General features: G+C 34.3%; 2 protein-coding genes across 4 annotated transcripts; one reads left to right on the plus strand and one right to left on the minus strand.

Annotated features, from left to right (window-relative positions):
* The first annotated feature begins 4,205 nt into the window (after window positions 1-4,205).
* On the plus strand, window positions 4,206-10,378 carry LOC132046579 (uncharacterized). Of its 3 annotated transcripts, none has more exons than XM_059437254.1 (4): window positions 4,206-4,519; window positions 5,103-5,318; window positions 5,483-5,517; window positions 5,745-9,914. In XM_059437254.1, exons 1-3 carry the CDS (start codon window positions 4,259-4,261, stop codon window positions 5,501-5,503), a joined length of 498 nt encoding a protein of 165 aa, XP_059293237.1. In that variant the 5' UTR covers window positions 4,206-4,258; the 3' UTR covers window positions 5,504-5,517; window positions 5,745-9,914. The 3 variants fall into 3 exon arrangements, with proteins under 3 accessions (XP_059293237.1, XP_059293236.1, XP_059293235.1); XM_059437253.1 differs by lacking the exon at window positions 5,745-9,914 and adding an exon at window positions 9,925-10,378 and having other exon boundaries at window positions 4,207-4,519; XM_059437252.1 differs by lacking the exons at window positions 5,483-5,517; window positions 5,745-9,914 and adding an exon at window positions 9,925-10,378 and having other exon boundaries at window positions 4,210-4,519.
* Window positions 10,379-11,818: 1,440 nt separating this feature from the next.
* On the minus strand, window positions 11,819-14,435 carry LOC132046578 (uncharacterized). The gene is made up of 3 exons (XM_059437251.1): window positions 13,892-14,435; window positions 13,038-13,376; window positions 11,819-12,370 (listed from the first exon to the last, which is right to left on the minus strand). The coding sequence occupies exons 1-3, from the start codon at window positions 14,177-14,179 to the stop codon at window positions 11,876-11,878; spliced, it is 1,122 nt and encodes a 373-aa protein (XP_059293234.1). The 5' UTR covers window positions 14,180-14,435; the 3' UTR covers window positions 11,819-11,875.
* Window positions 14,436-15,997: the final 1,562 nt, after the last annotated feature.

Consider the following 15,997-nt stretch of genomic DNA (forward strand, 5'->3'; position numbering starts at 1 on the left):
CAGATTTTTACTATTGTGAAATCTTTTTTAGTTTTAAGTATTTAAATCTTTTTCGTTTTAAATATTTCATTAGCCTTCTTTTCTTTTAATTTTTGTCAAATGTTTCGGATATCAACGACCATTGAAAGAAATAGATTGAAAGTGAACTATATTATATTAAGGGCTATGGCATAATTTATCCTAATTCTTATGTTTATGTTGACAAGTTTTATTTTATCGTAATGATTGTTAAAATTTTTGTGGTAGTGTACAGCATATTACTAGGAATTTATAATTTTATGTCAGAAAATTACCTTTTAATTTCCTAATTTTAATATTATCTTTTGAACAGAGTTAATGGTGGCGAGAACCTTTTTCATGGCAGTGGTGCGCATGACACTTTCTTATTATTGTGATTAAAGACTTCATTTCAAACTGTTGTCTTCTTTTCTTAATTTTTTTTTTCCTTTTCAATTTGAGTGTGTGTGATTAATTCACATATTTTCCACTTTCTTAATTTATCTAAATTTATGGTGTTGTTTCACTTGCGAATATACTACATACATGGTAGTAAATGCTGCCTTGATTTCAATGACTTCCCGAGCCACGGCCTGTTTGATCCTTCAGAACTAGCTTCAGCATTGAGTAAAGAAAAGGTCTCTTAGTCCTTAGATTGGTGTGCAAGCATAAGAAGAACAAAAAAGAGGGGCTCTAGCTTAATAAGAATCATACGAACGGCATACTAAGCGGAAGCGTGTAGTCTCAAAAGAAGGACATCACTATCACTTATGTAATTTTAAGAATTTGTCTCAATAACTCTAATTTTTTGTATTCTTTTCATTTCCTATGATTAATGTTCATTATTTTGTGTAATTATATGCAAATATTACTTCTGTTATGTTTACAAACAGGTCCAACAATCTCATTCTTAATCCTCTTAGTACTCTTACTCCGTTTCTTGAAATTTAATGAATATTGAATGTAGTAATTCATTTGGAATGTGAAAATACGCTTTAATGTTTTTTTAATTACCTCCTTCCCTTACTATCCTTTCTCATGTAGCTATTTCTCTCTTTTGTTCTCTTTTAATTTTTACTTTTAAATTCATTTTTTTCTTACTGTCTTTTGTTTCCTAACTTTAACATTTATTTTATTTCCTTTTTAGTGATCTTGATATAACAATCCTTTAGATTGGTGAAGAAAATGAGAAAGTAAAAGCGGAATAGAAAAATATTGATGTAAAAAACTAAGTAACTCACATTAGAGAGGATGCATCTTATATGCACGACTTGGAATAATAAATTGTCCACAAAAGATAGGGTATATTAGTAAGTAGTTGAGTGTTGTCCTCCCTATTAATTCATATTAGTAGTTGTAGTATTACTTTTTGCAGTTTATTGTCCTTCTATTTCTGTTACTATCTGTTGTTCCTTGTACTTTCATTATCTTATTAATTGATGGTAGTTACGGCTTCCTTTTCCGCAGACATCTTTATCACGTTTTTATAGTATTTTTCCATGACTTTTTATATTGTTTTGAATTGCTTATCCTTGCGACAAGGGTCTCCCGAAAACAGCCTATCTACCTCCTAAAGTGGGGATAAAGTTTGTGTATTCTCTACCCTCCCAAAACCCCACTTTGTAGGATTTCACTAGGTATGTTGTTGTTGTTATCTATTTTTTTATTTTATATAGAGAAATAAAAAAATGTGAATCTTGTAAGAGCATAAGTGTCAAGAAATCATACTAAAAAATATAATTAAGGAAAGGGCCTCAGTGGAAGAAGAAAAAGACAATCAATCTCAAGCTTACATTCCACTAATTTTAATATTGCCACATTTTCCTTTTTCGTTAATTTTTTTTAAAATATTTTACCTTTTCAAGTTCACATATACTGATTTCTTATATAAATTTATATTTAAGCTAAAACAATATTCATGAATTATCTTTTATGAAATTTACGAAATATGTGTGCTTGATAAAAATTGGTTCTCTTTTATAAAAGTAATTAATAGCATTAGTATGCAACTGTATTTTAGTTCTTTTTATGACCGCGGGAAGCGCGGACAGGTACACTAGTTACATATAAATTGGGTCGAAGGGAGTATCAACATTCAACAATACTAATTACTTGTCTCAAAAATTACCGAGCAATACGTGGAAAAAAAAATATAGCATATTATTTCTTTTTATATAAATTACTCTTGATAAATGCAACTACGCAACTTGTATACAACAATAATAACAATATAGTTTTTTTGTTAACAATAGTAACAGTAATTCCACCCCTCGGTTCAAGTAAAATATTTTAAAACAGATTTGAAAAAGAAAAGCAGTAGTGAAAAAGCTATGTGAAAAATAACGTAGAACAAAACAATAACAACAATAGATAATATGATAACAGAAGCAACAGTTAATAATAAGAATCAAAATAATGTAATAATTAGATAATAGGAGAGTAATAATAACAATACTGAGAAGAAAAAGTAGATAACACCCCACTGCATACTAACCATCTATCGTAATGCCCGAGCTTCATACCTTGCTATTCAAGCTCATGTCCTCAGTGAGCTGCAATGTTTTATATCGTGTCTAATCACTCCCCTCAATACTTCTTCAGCCTACCCGTTCCTTTCATTGGATTTGATAATACCATTTATAAATAATTTTTATTTATCATGTAATTCAATAATATAGAGAAGCCAATGCATTCTCTACACACATTTGGCCATAAGAATTATTCATTTTTTTTCGGATTTTTTTTTCCACTTTTTTTAAAAATTAGTGTTTGGCCATGAAAATTTCAAACTTGAAGTTGTATTTGGAATTTAAAAAACAAGAAAAACTTGTTTTTCAAAATTTTCACAACCAAAACAAGTATATTTCAATAAAAAAATACAATTTGAAAAATTATGGCCAAACACAACTCCAATTCTAAAATTAAAAAAAAAAATGTTTTTTTTTATTTATTTCTATGGTCAAACGCGTACTTAAGACCAAATTCACATACACATGCCCACTTATATTTTGTATATTTTTATTAAATTAAATGGCATTAAGAACTAAGGGGTCGTTTGGTGCATGGAATAAGTTGGGATATCCCAACACTAATATTTTTTATCATGTTTGGTCGAAGGATAAATTTATTTATAAATTTAACCTTGCATAAATAAGGTATAAAATGCATCCCAACTTAAAATGATATTCCTATCCCTTCTTATCCCATTTTATCCATCTTTTAGATGGTATAAAATAATCCCAAGATATAATAAATTAGTCCCGGAATAATTTTGGCTACCTACCAAACGACCCCTAAGAAGTATATTCGAGTTTCTCATAACATCTCGATTTGTTTATCTATTTAAATAGTACTCGTGTTAGTTTTAAGGTGAACATTTACATCTCATCATTTATAATTGGGCTATATGCACGATTGTCCTTATTCGGGGTGGCCTTTAATTTTTGTCCCTTAAATTGATGGTCTTTAATTTTTATCTTTCGCTATAAATTTTTTGATTTCAGGTTTGAATCCCAGTTCAGTCAAAATTTTAAAAAATAATAAGGTAGAGTTTGAATTTGGAAGACAGAGTTTCAAACTTTACTTTAAGATAGAGTTTGCTAAACTCTACCTGATCAGGTAGAGTTGACTGGAAACTCTACTTAAGGCAGAGTTTTGCCTTCAAACATAAGACAAACTCTACCTTAAGATAATTTTTTTTTTTCAATTGAAATTTTTACAAAATTACATTTTAAGCCCTAACTTTTACGAAACTCTTTGCGATTTTTTTTTTAACTGAATTGAGATTCAGACCTCAAATTTCATGACATTAGGTGAAGAGCAAATATTAAATACTACCAATCTCAGGGCAGAAATTAAAGATCAGTGCCCTTGAAGGGCCATCCGCACAAAAAGATGTTTATAATTCGACCGCGAAGCATCTTTGACTATGAAAAACTTGGCCTACCGGCTACCGCAATCAACTACTATATTTTATAACCTTTTTAATTTAATGATTTGACAGATATAAGTAGTACTTATTATTTTAAATATTTTTTTTCCAAAATTATATCGGTTATTTACCGAATAAGTAGATTTTAAAATATCAACGAAATTACAACTAGAAAAAGGTGGCCCTGGCCCCTCAGAATAGATAATCGCTGCTCAATTACAGAGAACCAACTCGACATTGTTCACACTGAATGTAGAGAATAGAGATGCAAATCCAATTCGAATAAACCAAACGTATATAAATATAAAAAGCAAAAAAGGCAAATACAAAATGAAGGATGAGGATGCGCTTCCAATATCAACGCCGACGGCACCTTCATCATCAACTTCCAAAAAGGAAACTTCCTCTTCCTCCACCTATTCCGCCATTTTCGGAAGAGGTCGTTACAAGTTTTGGGCATTTGCGGCTATCTTATTGTTAGCTTTCTGGTCTATGCTTACCGGTACTTTTACTCTCCGTTGGTCCGCCGGTAACCTTAACGCCATCTCAGATGACATCGATATTCCCCTCCCCGAAGATCTCGACGTTCTCGTCCGTACATTTTTCCCTCATTGCTTTTCAATTCATGTTGATTGATTGGATACCTACTTAGTAGCTTGATATTTCCTTCATTGTTTGACGGACATATTCAAGGAAAATATTTTACGATATTTTTGAAAATATTTACCCACGTAGCCCAATATCCAATATTATACAGCATTGTACATGGGAGAAAAGCATCATATATAATGTATCAACCTTGTATATAGTGTATGATAGTGTATAAAAGGTGTTTATATGCAAATATGGGCTAAATCGGGTGTTTATTCACAAAGTATGGGCTACGTGGCTTAAATATTTTCAAAAATAGACATAGAGCGTAATTTTCCATAAAATTTATAGTCACAGGTATGTTTTGAGTTTAAGTAGGTCTCCATACTATTATAAATAGGGGTACTGTTAGCTAATCTCATACTGTGGAGATTTTAGAGAGCATTCAACAGATTTATGAGTACTCTATGGATAAAATGGGGAAATTATTTAGACGTGAATTGAAATACCAAATCCTAACCAATTTTGGCTTCCTACAACTTTGAATTATTTTTCCCGACAGAAATTATATGTATTTTGGCAGGAAATGGAAGAAAGGGAGAAGTTAGTGAAACATATGTGGGATGTATACACAAACAGCCGTGGGATCAAATTGCCAAAGTTTTGGCAGGAAGCATTTGAGGCTGCCTACGAGGAGTTAACCAATGACGTTCCTGGAGTTCCCGAGGAAGCCATTTTTGAGATTGCTAAGATGTCTGTACGCTACATTCCTATTGAATCACCACCTCTCCATTCATCGGTTAGCTCTCTCTTTCCTTTTGAATCCTATTCTTCCATGTGGTTAACCCTGGCTATGACTCATGATTTAACTTAGACATGTTAGGTTGGTGATTTGGGGGGTGAGTTATTAGATAATTTGGTTCTTATTCACAACTGAAATTTGTTCCCGAATTACAATGCTAGGACATAAAGGAGCTTCAGTGACAAGTAGACACAAGGTACAGACAGTTTTTCATGTCACTTTAGTGAGATATTGGAGCTGATACGATATGGAATTTATAGTTGCAATGATAAAACACGAGGTTTCACTGTCATTTTAGGAAGTAATTTAATTAAAACTTGCTCCTTCTCATTTTTAAGGTTTTACTTGGTGTACAACTTGATATTTCTGTCAATTCAATTACATTTGCATCGTTAGGAAATGTTGGACTGTGACTATTTTCAGATGGAAATATTGTTTTCCTTCGGAAAGAGTTCTTGGAGGGATATTTTGTGCGCTTCAAGTTTTCTTCTTCGACGCGGATCAGTATGACGTGCAAAGGAGCAGTGCAGATTTCTTAAAGATTTTACTTTTCCCTCTAGTAACTCAATTTCAGTTTACACACAACTTCCGCAAGGGAGCAACACCATAGTTTCTCACAGCTCTGCGAGACAGAACACTGAAGTGATGAAAGTATGTATCATCATATATCCGTGCTTTGCAGTTGTGTATCCCAGGGCAATCTAGAATGTAGTGCATGTGGTTTAAATTCACAGAGATGTCGGTTGTCTTCTCTGCTGTAATATTATAATTGTGGAAGGATGGCTATGGTCATTGTCCGCCAATTGAACATAGTTGGTGTGCACATGAACATTAATGTCTGTCTTAAATTTGAGAAGTAAGATGCTGTCAAAACTCCTTGTTTTTGAGGCATGACACTACGACCTCCATTTTCACCATAACTTCTTTAACAAATTGCCTCTTTCTTCACCTTTTATCATCCTGCATTTCATCAGAAAGCAAATAAGCAGCCAATGTTTGTAGCTGTCTCCATCACAGTCATCAGCCTTGAACAAACCCTAACTTGAATAATCAATGCCGTGGTGCCACCATCTGAATATTGATTAAATACATGCATCTATGGGGTTATCAATTAGGTCAACTGCTTCCAGCTCCCGTTGCCAGCTGTATTTTCAAGCATTGCCTCTTTGGATTGCTATTTCCGCTACTAATATTCAGATACCTGCTAGAGGATACAGGAGTTAGGCTAGAAATGAAGGTCGGTCCGAGATGTGCTGTGACCCTTGAAGAAAGACATTTTGCTAACTCTTCTTCTTCTTCTTCTTCTTCTTCTGCCTCTTTCCTCTCTCTCTCTCTCTCTCTCTCTCTCTCTCTCTCTCTCTCTGTTGTTTTTTATTTTTCTCCTTTAAATAGTCTATGATGTCATTTTTTCTCTTTGGAGTTGAACTAGGCTTCGGACATAATTTTTTTTTTCTTCGAAAAATCTTTCCCAAACTTTATTCCTGTTTCCAATAAATCCTCCTCTTCTTCATGATTCACGTATCCGAAGTATGTCCACTACTTTCTGTCTCTGTCTGATATGTGGTGGGAGCATTTGGGAAACGAAATTGTAAGTCGTGTAGCACTAACTCGTTCAAAAGTTTTGCACTCTTGTTATCTCCACTGCTATTAATTCATTGTTACAGTTTGAATTGTCATTTTAACTGTGTGTTGATAAAGTTTTAACAACAATAGCAACCATACTTCAAACCCAATTTAATTGGGGATGACTATATAGATTCTCAGTATCATTTTGACTCCATTTGGACATGTTTCATCTCAACAATCAATGATTTGTTTTTAAGACAAATTCGAAGCTCTCTAACCCTAGAGGTTCTCTATATCTTACTGTCAGAGAAATATCTAAAAATACATAGAGAAGACTTGTAGCATAATCCAGACTTTATGTGTACCAACACGACTAAGTGTTAATCCCAACTAGTTGGTGTTGCTCAAATGGATCTTTTGCTTTCATTGTGTTTTTAGGATTACCTTATCTCCTTTTAATATCTTCAATCATTGTTTGGTCACACTGACAAATCAGTGCACTTAAAAATACCTACACTCTTGTATCAATCTTTTATTTTAAGTATCCTATTTTAATTCTAAGATTTACTTTTTCATGTATTGTACCATTCTCATCGATCATTGAGGCTAGATAACTGAATTGTCTGTTTTAGACATCACACCTGTTTAATCTCACTCCAACTTCATTTGTGCTGATAAAGTTTTATGTAAACATTTAACTAGAATTTGCTTGTATGTTTCACTTGTCATCTCTAGTTATGTTATTTTGGAGATATTGTACTCTTAGAATGTTGCAAATGCTTCACTTGTCTATCATCACTCCTACTGATGAATTTAAGTAGTTTTTTCTTTTTCTTGAACTTCTAGATACATGGTAAGTCCAAGTCAAAGGGAATTGAGAAAACAAAGTTTGCAACATAATTTGGTCTATTCTTTGCAATGCACCTTTTAGGTACTTGTGATTTCTTAAACTTTTCACAATCCACCGACTTAATTTGATTGTTGTGTGGAAGTTCAGTATATTTTAGAAATATTCAAATGAACTGAAGCACATTGGAATATATACTTTTTTGCTCTTTGACTCGCAAGTATTATAATGTCGGCTTGGTCAGAAATAATACTTTGAGCAAAAGATTATAGTATCTTATATAACTCTATTTGGTGGTGGAATCTACTGTCGCTTCGATTCAAGAATTTCAGCTTAGAGTATTCATCAGTAAATAGACTGTTCTATGTGGTACTTTTTTTTGAAAGTAACATGCTTCAGACTAGGTAAGGTAGTATTTGACTAAAGCATCTCCGTGACTGTTAAACTTAAATTTACCCAATAAAACCGGTATCTGCTGCAATATCACAACTTGATTTTCCTGAGATATTCGCTGCCTCAAATATAAATATATAGAGAGAAGACCCATGGTAACTAAGAGTCTAAGACTACATAGGTGTTATGCTAACAGCGTCAGTTAGGAAAATTTAGAACTTCTCTTCCAAGTCATGCTAGATTATGATTATGGACTAAAATTTATCAGCTAACATCATCACCAGTCCAGAATGGAAGATTTTTCGCCATTAGTATTATTATATTATTATTTCTAGTTCTTAAACTCGCACAACTCTTTTTCTTTTTCATTTTTTTGCTTTGGTGCAATGTTTTTTTTTTTAAATTATTTTTAATAATGGTGGTATTCGGGCCAGCTTATGTGCACCTTAACTATTCCATCGGGTACCTGCTACCTCCCACCAGCAAAGGTACCAGGTTGGCTTAGGTAGATGGGAAAAAATAATCTAGATTTCTTGCCTCGATTGGGATTTAAACTTGAGACCTCTTGTTCTCCTCCCACTTGACCACTAGGCCACACCCTTGAGTGGCACTTCGGTGTAATATTAATGGTTACATTCTTTTAGTTTCTTAACTTTAGATTTTCATTTATTACATTTTATCATTGAATGTGGCTATATTTTACAGACGCAAGTTTACTAGTTTTATGTTCTCTGTGTTCCTTTTAGTTGCTTCCGACTATTTGCAACCCTCTGGTTGTGATTGTTCTGCATGGACCCATTCGTAAGACTAAGTGTTTTCAGTAACTAGATTCATGAGTCGTATTTTTAGAATACTTCAATGAGAAAACACTTTTTTCATCTTCCTGGGCTAGAAGCAACCTGTATGCCGGATGTATTTGGGTATTTGTGGTATGTCGAACTTTAGCTATTTGCATATGGAAAATATAAAACAATTTCCTCCAGTTCCATTGTGCTATATTGAATGACATGAGAGTGTAAACTATGTGCTCATTCAGGACATCTGTTGTTATTCTTGATAATATTGGTGGATAGGTCTATCACTTCTATCTTTCAATTTTACCAGCAACATGAGATGATCTTCTTTAATTTGCTTAGTCCAGCTGAAAATTTCTCCTTGTTTTCATCGATAAAATACAACTTTTCGTTGAAGCTGATTGGACTGGATAATAGCACAGTTCTCTTTTCGACTTTGATGTGCCTATTCTTGTGTTATTTCTTCATTTTGTCTGATCAAGCTTGTGAAATTTCTTGTTGCTCCATATAAGAGTTGAAGAAAGTTCGCTTTGCCTCCTATAGGGCAGTGTGCATGAAATGTGCAGTTAATTCCCAATTAAATACGCAGTGATACGATTGCAGCTTTACTTTCTGCAACTTATTTGGTCAATGTTGGCTAGTATGAAGCACGGTGGCCTGAGAGTACTGTACCTAAAGGTTGGCAGGTGATGGATAGTAAGATGTTCTGTTTTTCCCTCTCTGTGGGCCAATAACTTTGGCTTGAGAAACAACATTCTTGATTTCTTTATGACTGGATCTCTCTCAAACATGCACATGCACTGATCGTTGCTGCTGATTTTGTATTGTCTTTTGTTTAAAATCTTAGACAGAGATCCCAAGAACGTTTATATATATACACACACGATATATTCTATATTCCACCCACCTGCCTCTCCTAGATTCTTGTTATGTTGTGATTGTTCCTTTAAGATGTGTAGTAATCTAATTGATGCATGTTTGATCCCATTTTAAACTATTTCAGGGAATACGTGAGTTAAGTCTAAGGCAAATGAAGAGGGAGCTGACAACTGCAACAGGGAGAAAGTTATGACTTTGGGGATATCAAGAATCCTCATTTGCGTGGTCACCGCTTTTGGCACACATAAATGATGATTTATGCCATCTACTGTCTGGTAATGATGATAGGTAGCATTTGTGAAAAGATTACACTGAGGTTCATTGCATTTTCGCTGTTAGGAAAAAAACGAGTATATCTATTTAGGATTTCATACTTGTAAATTTTTTCTCCTTTAAGTTTTCTGTCTTTCCAATGAAAGCACATGTTGGTGAAAACTCAAACAGTATCATGATTGGATTAATTCATGCAAAAAAATCTGGATTTTGGCTAGTAGTTTTCCGCTGAAACACATTTTCGATGGACTTGTTTCTTGCTTGTATTTACTGATGATACGAAATATCAATATTATTAACCAGTCTGTACATTGTCTAGTAGTATTAGCAGTTTCAACCCCTCTTATAGAGGATAGCTTTGTGCTCTTTGTTATACCGTTTTAAGAGAGAATTTGAGTGAGATACTTGTGTTTTAAAAGGAAGAAGAAAGCAATTAATCTTCCCGTGAAGGAAGGCAGCATGCTGTTTATATTTATGTATATTCGCATATTCAGCCAAAAAGTTGGTTGTAGGGACACCCTTTCTAAGGGATTTCATCTACACTGCGCAGAAATTTTTTTTTACATAATAGTGATACCCTTTTTCAGAAACAATAGCTATATATATAGACTATAGTAGGCTAAAACCCCTCGAAAATAATACAAAGTAAATTCTCCTATCAATTTGGATAGAAAGTAAAGCCTTAAAATCATCACAGTTCCAAACATAAACTTGCAAGTCGAATTGCGATTTGATTCTACGTACACCACTGGTAAAGTTCTTACAATCTCTCTCTGAAGCAGCAAACTGCATATCCCTTTTTAATTTTTGATTTACATGTTTGAGAAACTGTTGCTTCTAGACGTTAGACTTTATGCGGGCGGTCATGTTTTCATGGTTTTATTTTGCCACTCCTACTGCTATCAGTTAATATGGAGTTTATAACGAAGAGAGAGATTTTTCAACTTCTTCATTGGCTCTAACCTGATAACTACTTACATAGTCACCAAGCGCCATATAAGCTTCCAATATGACAAGAAAAAATAAGAAAAGCGATTGATTGTTACGAACTTGTTTTGTAAGCTGCAAAGTTACTCCGGTTAGCTACCGAAACTGCTGTTAAATTAATTCTATAGTATGGTCTAAAGGTTCTCAATAAGGCAAAGTTGATACGGAAGTTTTTTCTAGGATGATCTGTACTAGTTTGGAATTGAGACACCGTTAATTGCAAGAAAATTGTCTGATGAGTTGTCTTCAAGCCACACGGTTATGTTCTTTTGACAGTCTATGCAAGCCTGAAATATATTTCTGGAGAATCAGGTGGAAAGTGGATTTCCTTCAAATCTTATCTAAATGCTTTGTTTGGAGACTACAAAGAATGGAAAGTGTTAAAATGTGTTTTTACTTGTTTGGCTTCAGTAGAAAATGAGAAAACCAACAAATTTAAATTCATTAGAAGGAAAATCATTTTTTTTTTGTTCTCCCTAATTTCCTTTCATCTTCTTTTCCTTTATTTCCAATATAGGTGAATGTTACCTTCTAGTCCTCCGTTTGGGATGCGTTTTGTACTCCGTTTGGGATGCGTTTTGTACTCAACAACACAGAGTCAAGGAGATACTTCTAGTTTTAATTTTCTGAAGGTAAGAAAGTTAAGGCGGCTACATGTAGAACCAAACAGTTGTTCAAATTAGAAACTTGACAAATTTCTCTAATCTATACTTGTTCAAATTAGTAGTTTTTTGGACTTTCTTGACAGGAGAAAAAGCTTTCTGCTTGTTCATATACTGCAAAATTGTTCAAGAATATAATTGCCAACATCTAATCTAGACCCGAGAACGTTCTTTGTTGAAATCTGAAGGAGGCATGAAGAAATCAGCTGTCAATCTTCCAACATTAAAATCTACCTCTTCAATTTTCCATCTTTCCTCCAACTGTCTCTTGTGGTTTGCAGAGTGCTCTCCATATCTGAAAACTGTAACAAAAGTCTTGCCACTATGCGCGACATTAACTCCGTCAACATACTTATAGTCCTCCATAACAGATTCTGTGCTCGTCTCCCAGAAAACGCCGTCATCGTCCCTGCTGGTCTTAACTGTTAGCAGCCTGGAATCCTCAAACTTGATCATAAGGCCTGATCTTTGACTGAAATACCCCCAGATAGTGTGATGAAGTATTTCATAATTTGGACCACTTTGTGCCTCCAATGCTGATTGATTGGTGTCTAATTTGAGAATGAAACAGTCCTCGTCGTTTATTATCTTCTCTCCTATGCAGACTGCATTCGCGAACAAGTTTGCTATAGACCGAGGATCTAGTCCCTACAGAAATGGCAGATCATTTAGCTTAGCTCTCCTCTCCCAAGAAGCAACCTTGATGACTATCATTGATGTGTAGGCTTAATTTCAAGTATGATCATTGAACTTTAAAATATGTTACATTAAGTAACTTAACTCTATGTAACCTGCTCATGAAATCCAATGACCGATCGAAAGGTCAAATTTCCGACCCTATGTAGGGCATTTTCCGGGGCCAGGCCTTTGTACTTATGATAGCCTCTTTGGCCAAGCTTTTGAGAAGCCAAAATTGTTTACTTTAGAAAATTGAGCTGTTTGGCTAAGTTTTTAGGGAAAAAATATATGTTTTTGAGTAGTAGCAGAAACTGTTTTTAGAAGCTAAAAGAAGTAGTTTTTCTGCGAATATACTTTTGGAACATTGACCCAGCAGAAAGTCGTGCTCTAATATTGGCAAAAGTACACAAAATGCTACTCTCCAACAATACTTTTTCAAAAAGCACTTCTGACAACGGGTCTTTTCAAATATAAGCAGATTTTGGAAGCTTGGAAAAACAGGCTATAAGAACAACTCACACATGTTTAGTTAATGTGGTGAAAAATAACTTTGTGACTTTACGGTTATATTGGGTAAAATCTAGTGATCATACATGAAATTAACCCTAACGTCTGTATAACAGTTGAGGTAGTTTACCTGGAGAAAGCGGCGGAGAGGTCTGGCAGGACCCTTAGAGATAGGTCTTATTTGATTAGAAGATTGTCTCCATGATATTTTGCCATTACTACCAGAAATGACTTTGCATCCAGAGATAAGCAATTCTAAGCACCAAAGGTCAGGGTTCTTTTGCCAAAGCACAAAGCCTCCGTTTTCGTCACTCTTTCTCACCTTCACACTTTGATCACCTTGATGGAAATCAGATGCAGTAATTTTAACTGCCCCAATTACACACATGCTATTCACTGCATTTAGCGCTGGTTGTCCCCCTGTTGCTGCTATGTATTGTTGCAATATGTATTTCGCTGTTGACGCTTCCTGCACGTCAATTTCAACATAAGATATCCAAACAAAAGAAAACACATAATTCAGATTACAAATAAATAGTTCGAGCTATGTTACACTGATTCGTTTATGGGTAAATTGTCCGAGTGTGTGCAAGGTTTCAATACGGATAAATCAAGTTTTTTTGCTAAGTTTTAGTGTATTTGCACGACAGTAGCAATATCCTTATTACACTCGTTCGTTACAAGTATGTCAAGACAAATGAAGAATCCGTGTAACATAGTCAGAATTGTAAAATCTGGAGTCTGTTTTCTTGTGTCCAATAATAACTGGGATTACTAATTGATCTGGTAAGAATGGTAAATGTGATCTTTTTTCTCTTTATTTTTTGTGTGTGTGTATAGATGTGGATTTGGAGTTTGGTTGTCATGTATATTTTTCTGGTCCAAATTTATGACAATCTTAATTTCAGGCTAAACAAAAGATGCAAAAAAATAATAATTAGTCACGTGCTTGTAAGTTGGTCAGAAAGAAATGGCAAAACTTACAATGGAAGAATGTTTGACAGGACGATTAACGGATTGGCCCAATTGAATTTGGAAAGGGATAAGAGGAGATCCGACCGTGTAAAGGAGGAAACTAAGTTCATTATAACGAGCAGCAACAATAGGGGAAGACCATTTATCAGATGTTTGAGCTTTCATCCAGGTTGCCATATTTTGCCATCTAAGTGCTGCATTGCTCCCCATGCTTTTGAACATTTCATCTGGTATTGGCACCTCAAGCACTGTCTCCAACCCATCTTCTTTATCAACATTTGGACAGAGTGTCCTCATGAAATACTATGTTTTAACTCAGACTGATTTAGCTTATGCCAAAATAAAATTACAGCTTATTTTGCGTGCATGAACGAAAATCAGAGAGATAATGATTTTCGAATACCGAATACATGAAAGAAAAAAAGAGAATGAGAACGTGACTTTGTCTGTAACAGAAGCAAAAGGCTAAGAGATAATTAAGGATTTGTTATAATGAAAAACCAACATTCTATTCTCTGTTTTTCTTTGCATGTAACAAAGTATTTGAGGTGGGCAATTTTTTGCGGAGAGATTTGGAGTATTTGAAACTCACTATGCCTAAATTAAGGTTCCTCCTTTCTTTTAGCAGTTGTGCGGGCTCGATTTTATCTAATTTTATTTTGCATGTTCATTTATTATAATCGACTAAATTAATTTGATACTAGTATTAATTTTGCAAGCGTGAGAGAGGTGGATTCAGAATTTTTATTTATTTAACTTTGAACTTAGTACGAATATATAATTTTCATCTGCATAAATAAGACTCCGAATCCGTCACTAGAGATCTCGTTTACAGGAGCACACATTGATTGTTACCTGTGTGGAACTACCTTGTCATAGATCAAGAATGAAACTGTACGTGAAAAGTGATTTTCAAACAATTTTAGGCCATTCGAAGTTTTGTCACATGCACCTGGAGTCCTGGACTATTGAAAGAACATTTTTACCTTTGCTATTAATAGTGGGACAAAACGAAAGCACGTTCCATATTCTCCATGTTTCATGCGAATGCATATAGACTGGATAAAATAAATGCATGTACATTTTTGTTATTCTAGTTGGCTTCGTTTTTCTTTTAATTTGTTTTCCGGGTACTTTATTAACAGTTGCATTAGCAATGCCTTATATTTGAATTAGGGAAAAACATTGTTTCCCCGACTTTATATTATAGCGCGTTCCTCCCCGTGCTCTTTCTGTAACGTGAACTTATGCTGGTCAATCAAGTTTCAAAACGCTTTGGAATGGTTCAGCCCATTAAATTCACATGGACCTATCAGTGCAATCCAGTTTAGTGAAACCCAGAATCATCTCAAGTTTAAAACCTTAACTCACTAATGGTGTCGTACAGATATCAGCTGCAAAAGGTTTTAATCTTCTCTTCAACAAATTCCTGGCCAATAATTCACCGTAGTGTGAGGTACAGTGTAAACCCAGTAGAAGGCTAGATGTACGAGGATATCTTTAGATGGCCATGAAATGTAAAGGAAGTTTGGCAAAATGTCATACTCACCAAGTGTCCTTTTAATTCAGTTACCATACTTTTACAGAACCTGGACCAACATGTAATAACATACCCATGAATTGGACCACGTGACTTGATTTTAGTAGCATGGGTCGTCCTGTACTTGTCTTTGGCTTTAAGTATTATTTTATTGTGTTTTTTGGTTTCCAGCAGTTCACCGAACGTACAAAAAATAATTGTATCTAAATGTTACAAAGAAAATTATTAGAATCCACTGTACACCACTGTACAGCTTCATCCTTTTTTAAAATAATCTGTTTTCTAAAAAGTTAAGTAAAATTGATTAATAATTTTAAATAATAGATTAAATTTTGCTAAAAGTATGAAAAAGTATTTATATTATCTGTGCATATAAGTTAAACTCATGTAAGTAAACTTATGCGCACTTGCGCAGTAAACTTATGCGCACTTGGGCTTCTTACTAGTGCAAGTACTTCACAATACTTCATACTTGTGGTTGTCGTGTGCAATGACGGAGCCAGTACTCTTGTTCAATGAGTGTCAATAGACACCCCTTCACTAAAAAATTACATGTGCATGCAGATAGATAAAAA

This window comes from Lycium ferocissimum, chromosome 2 (genome assembly GCF_029784015.1).
Source record: "Lycium ferocissimum isolate CSIRO_LF1 chromosome 2, AGI_CSIRO_Lferr_CH_V1, whole genome shotgun sequence".
Classification (NCBI taxonomy): Eukaryota; Viridiplantae; Streptophyta; class Magnoliopsida; order Solanales; family Solanaceae; genus Lycium; species Lycium ferocissimum.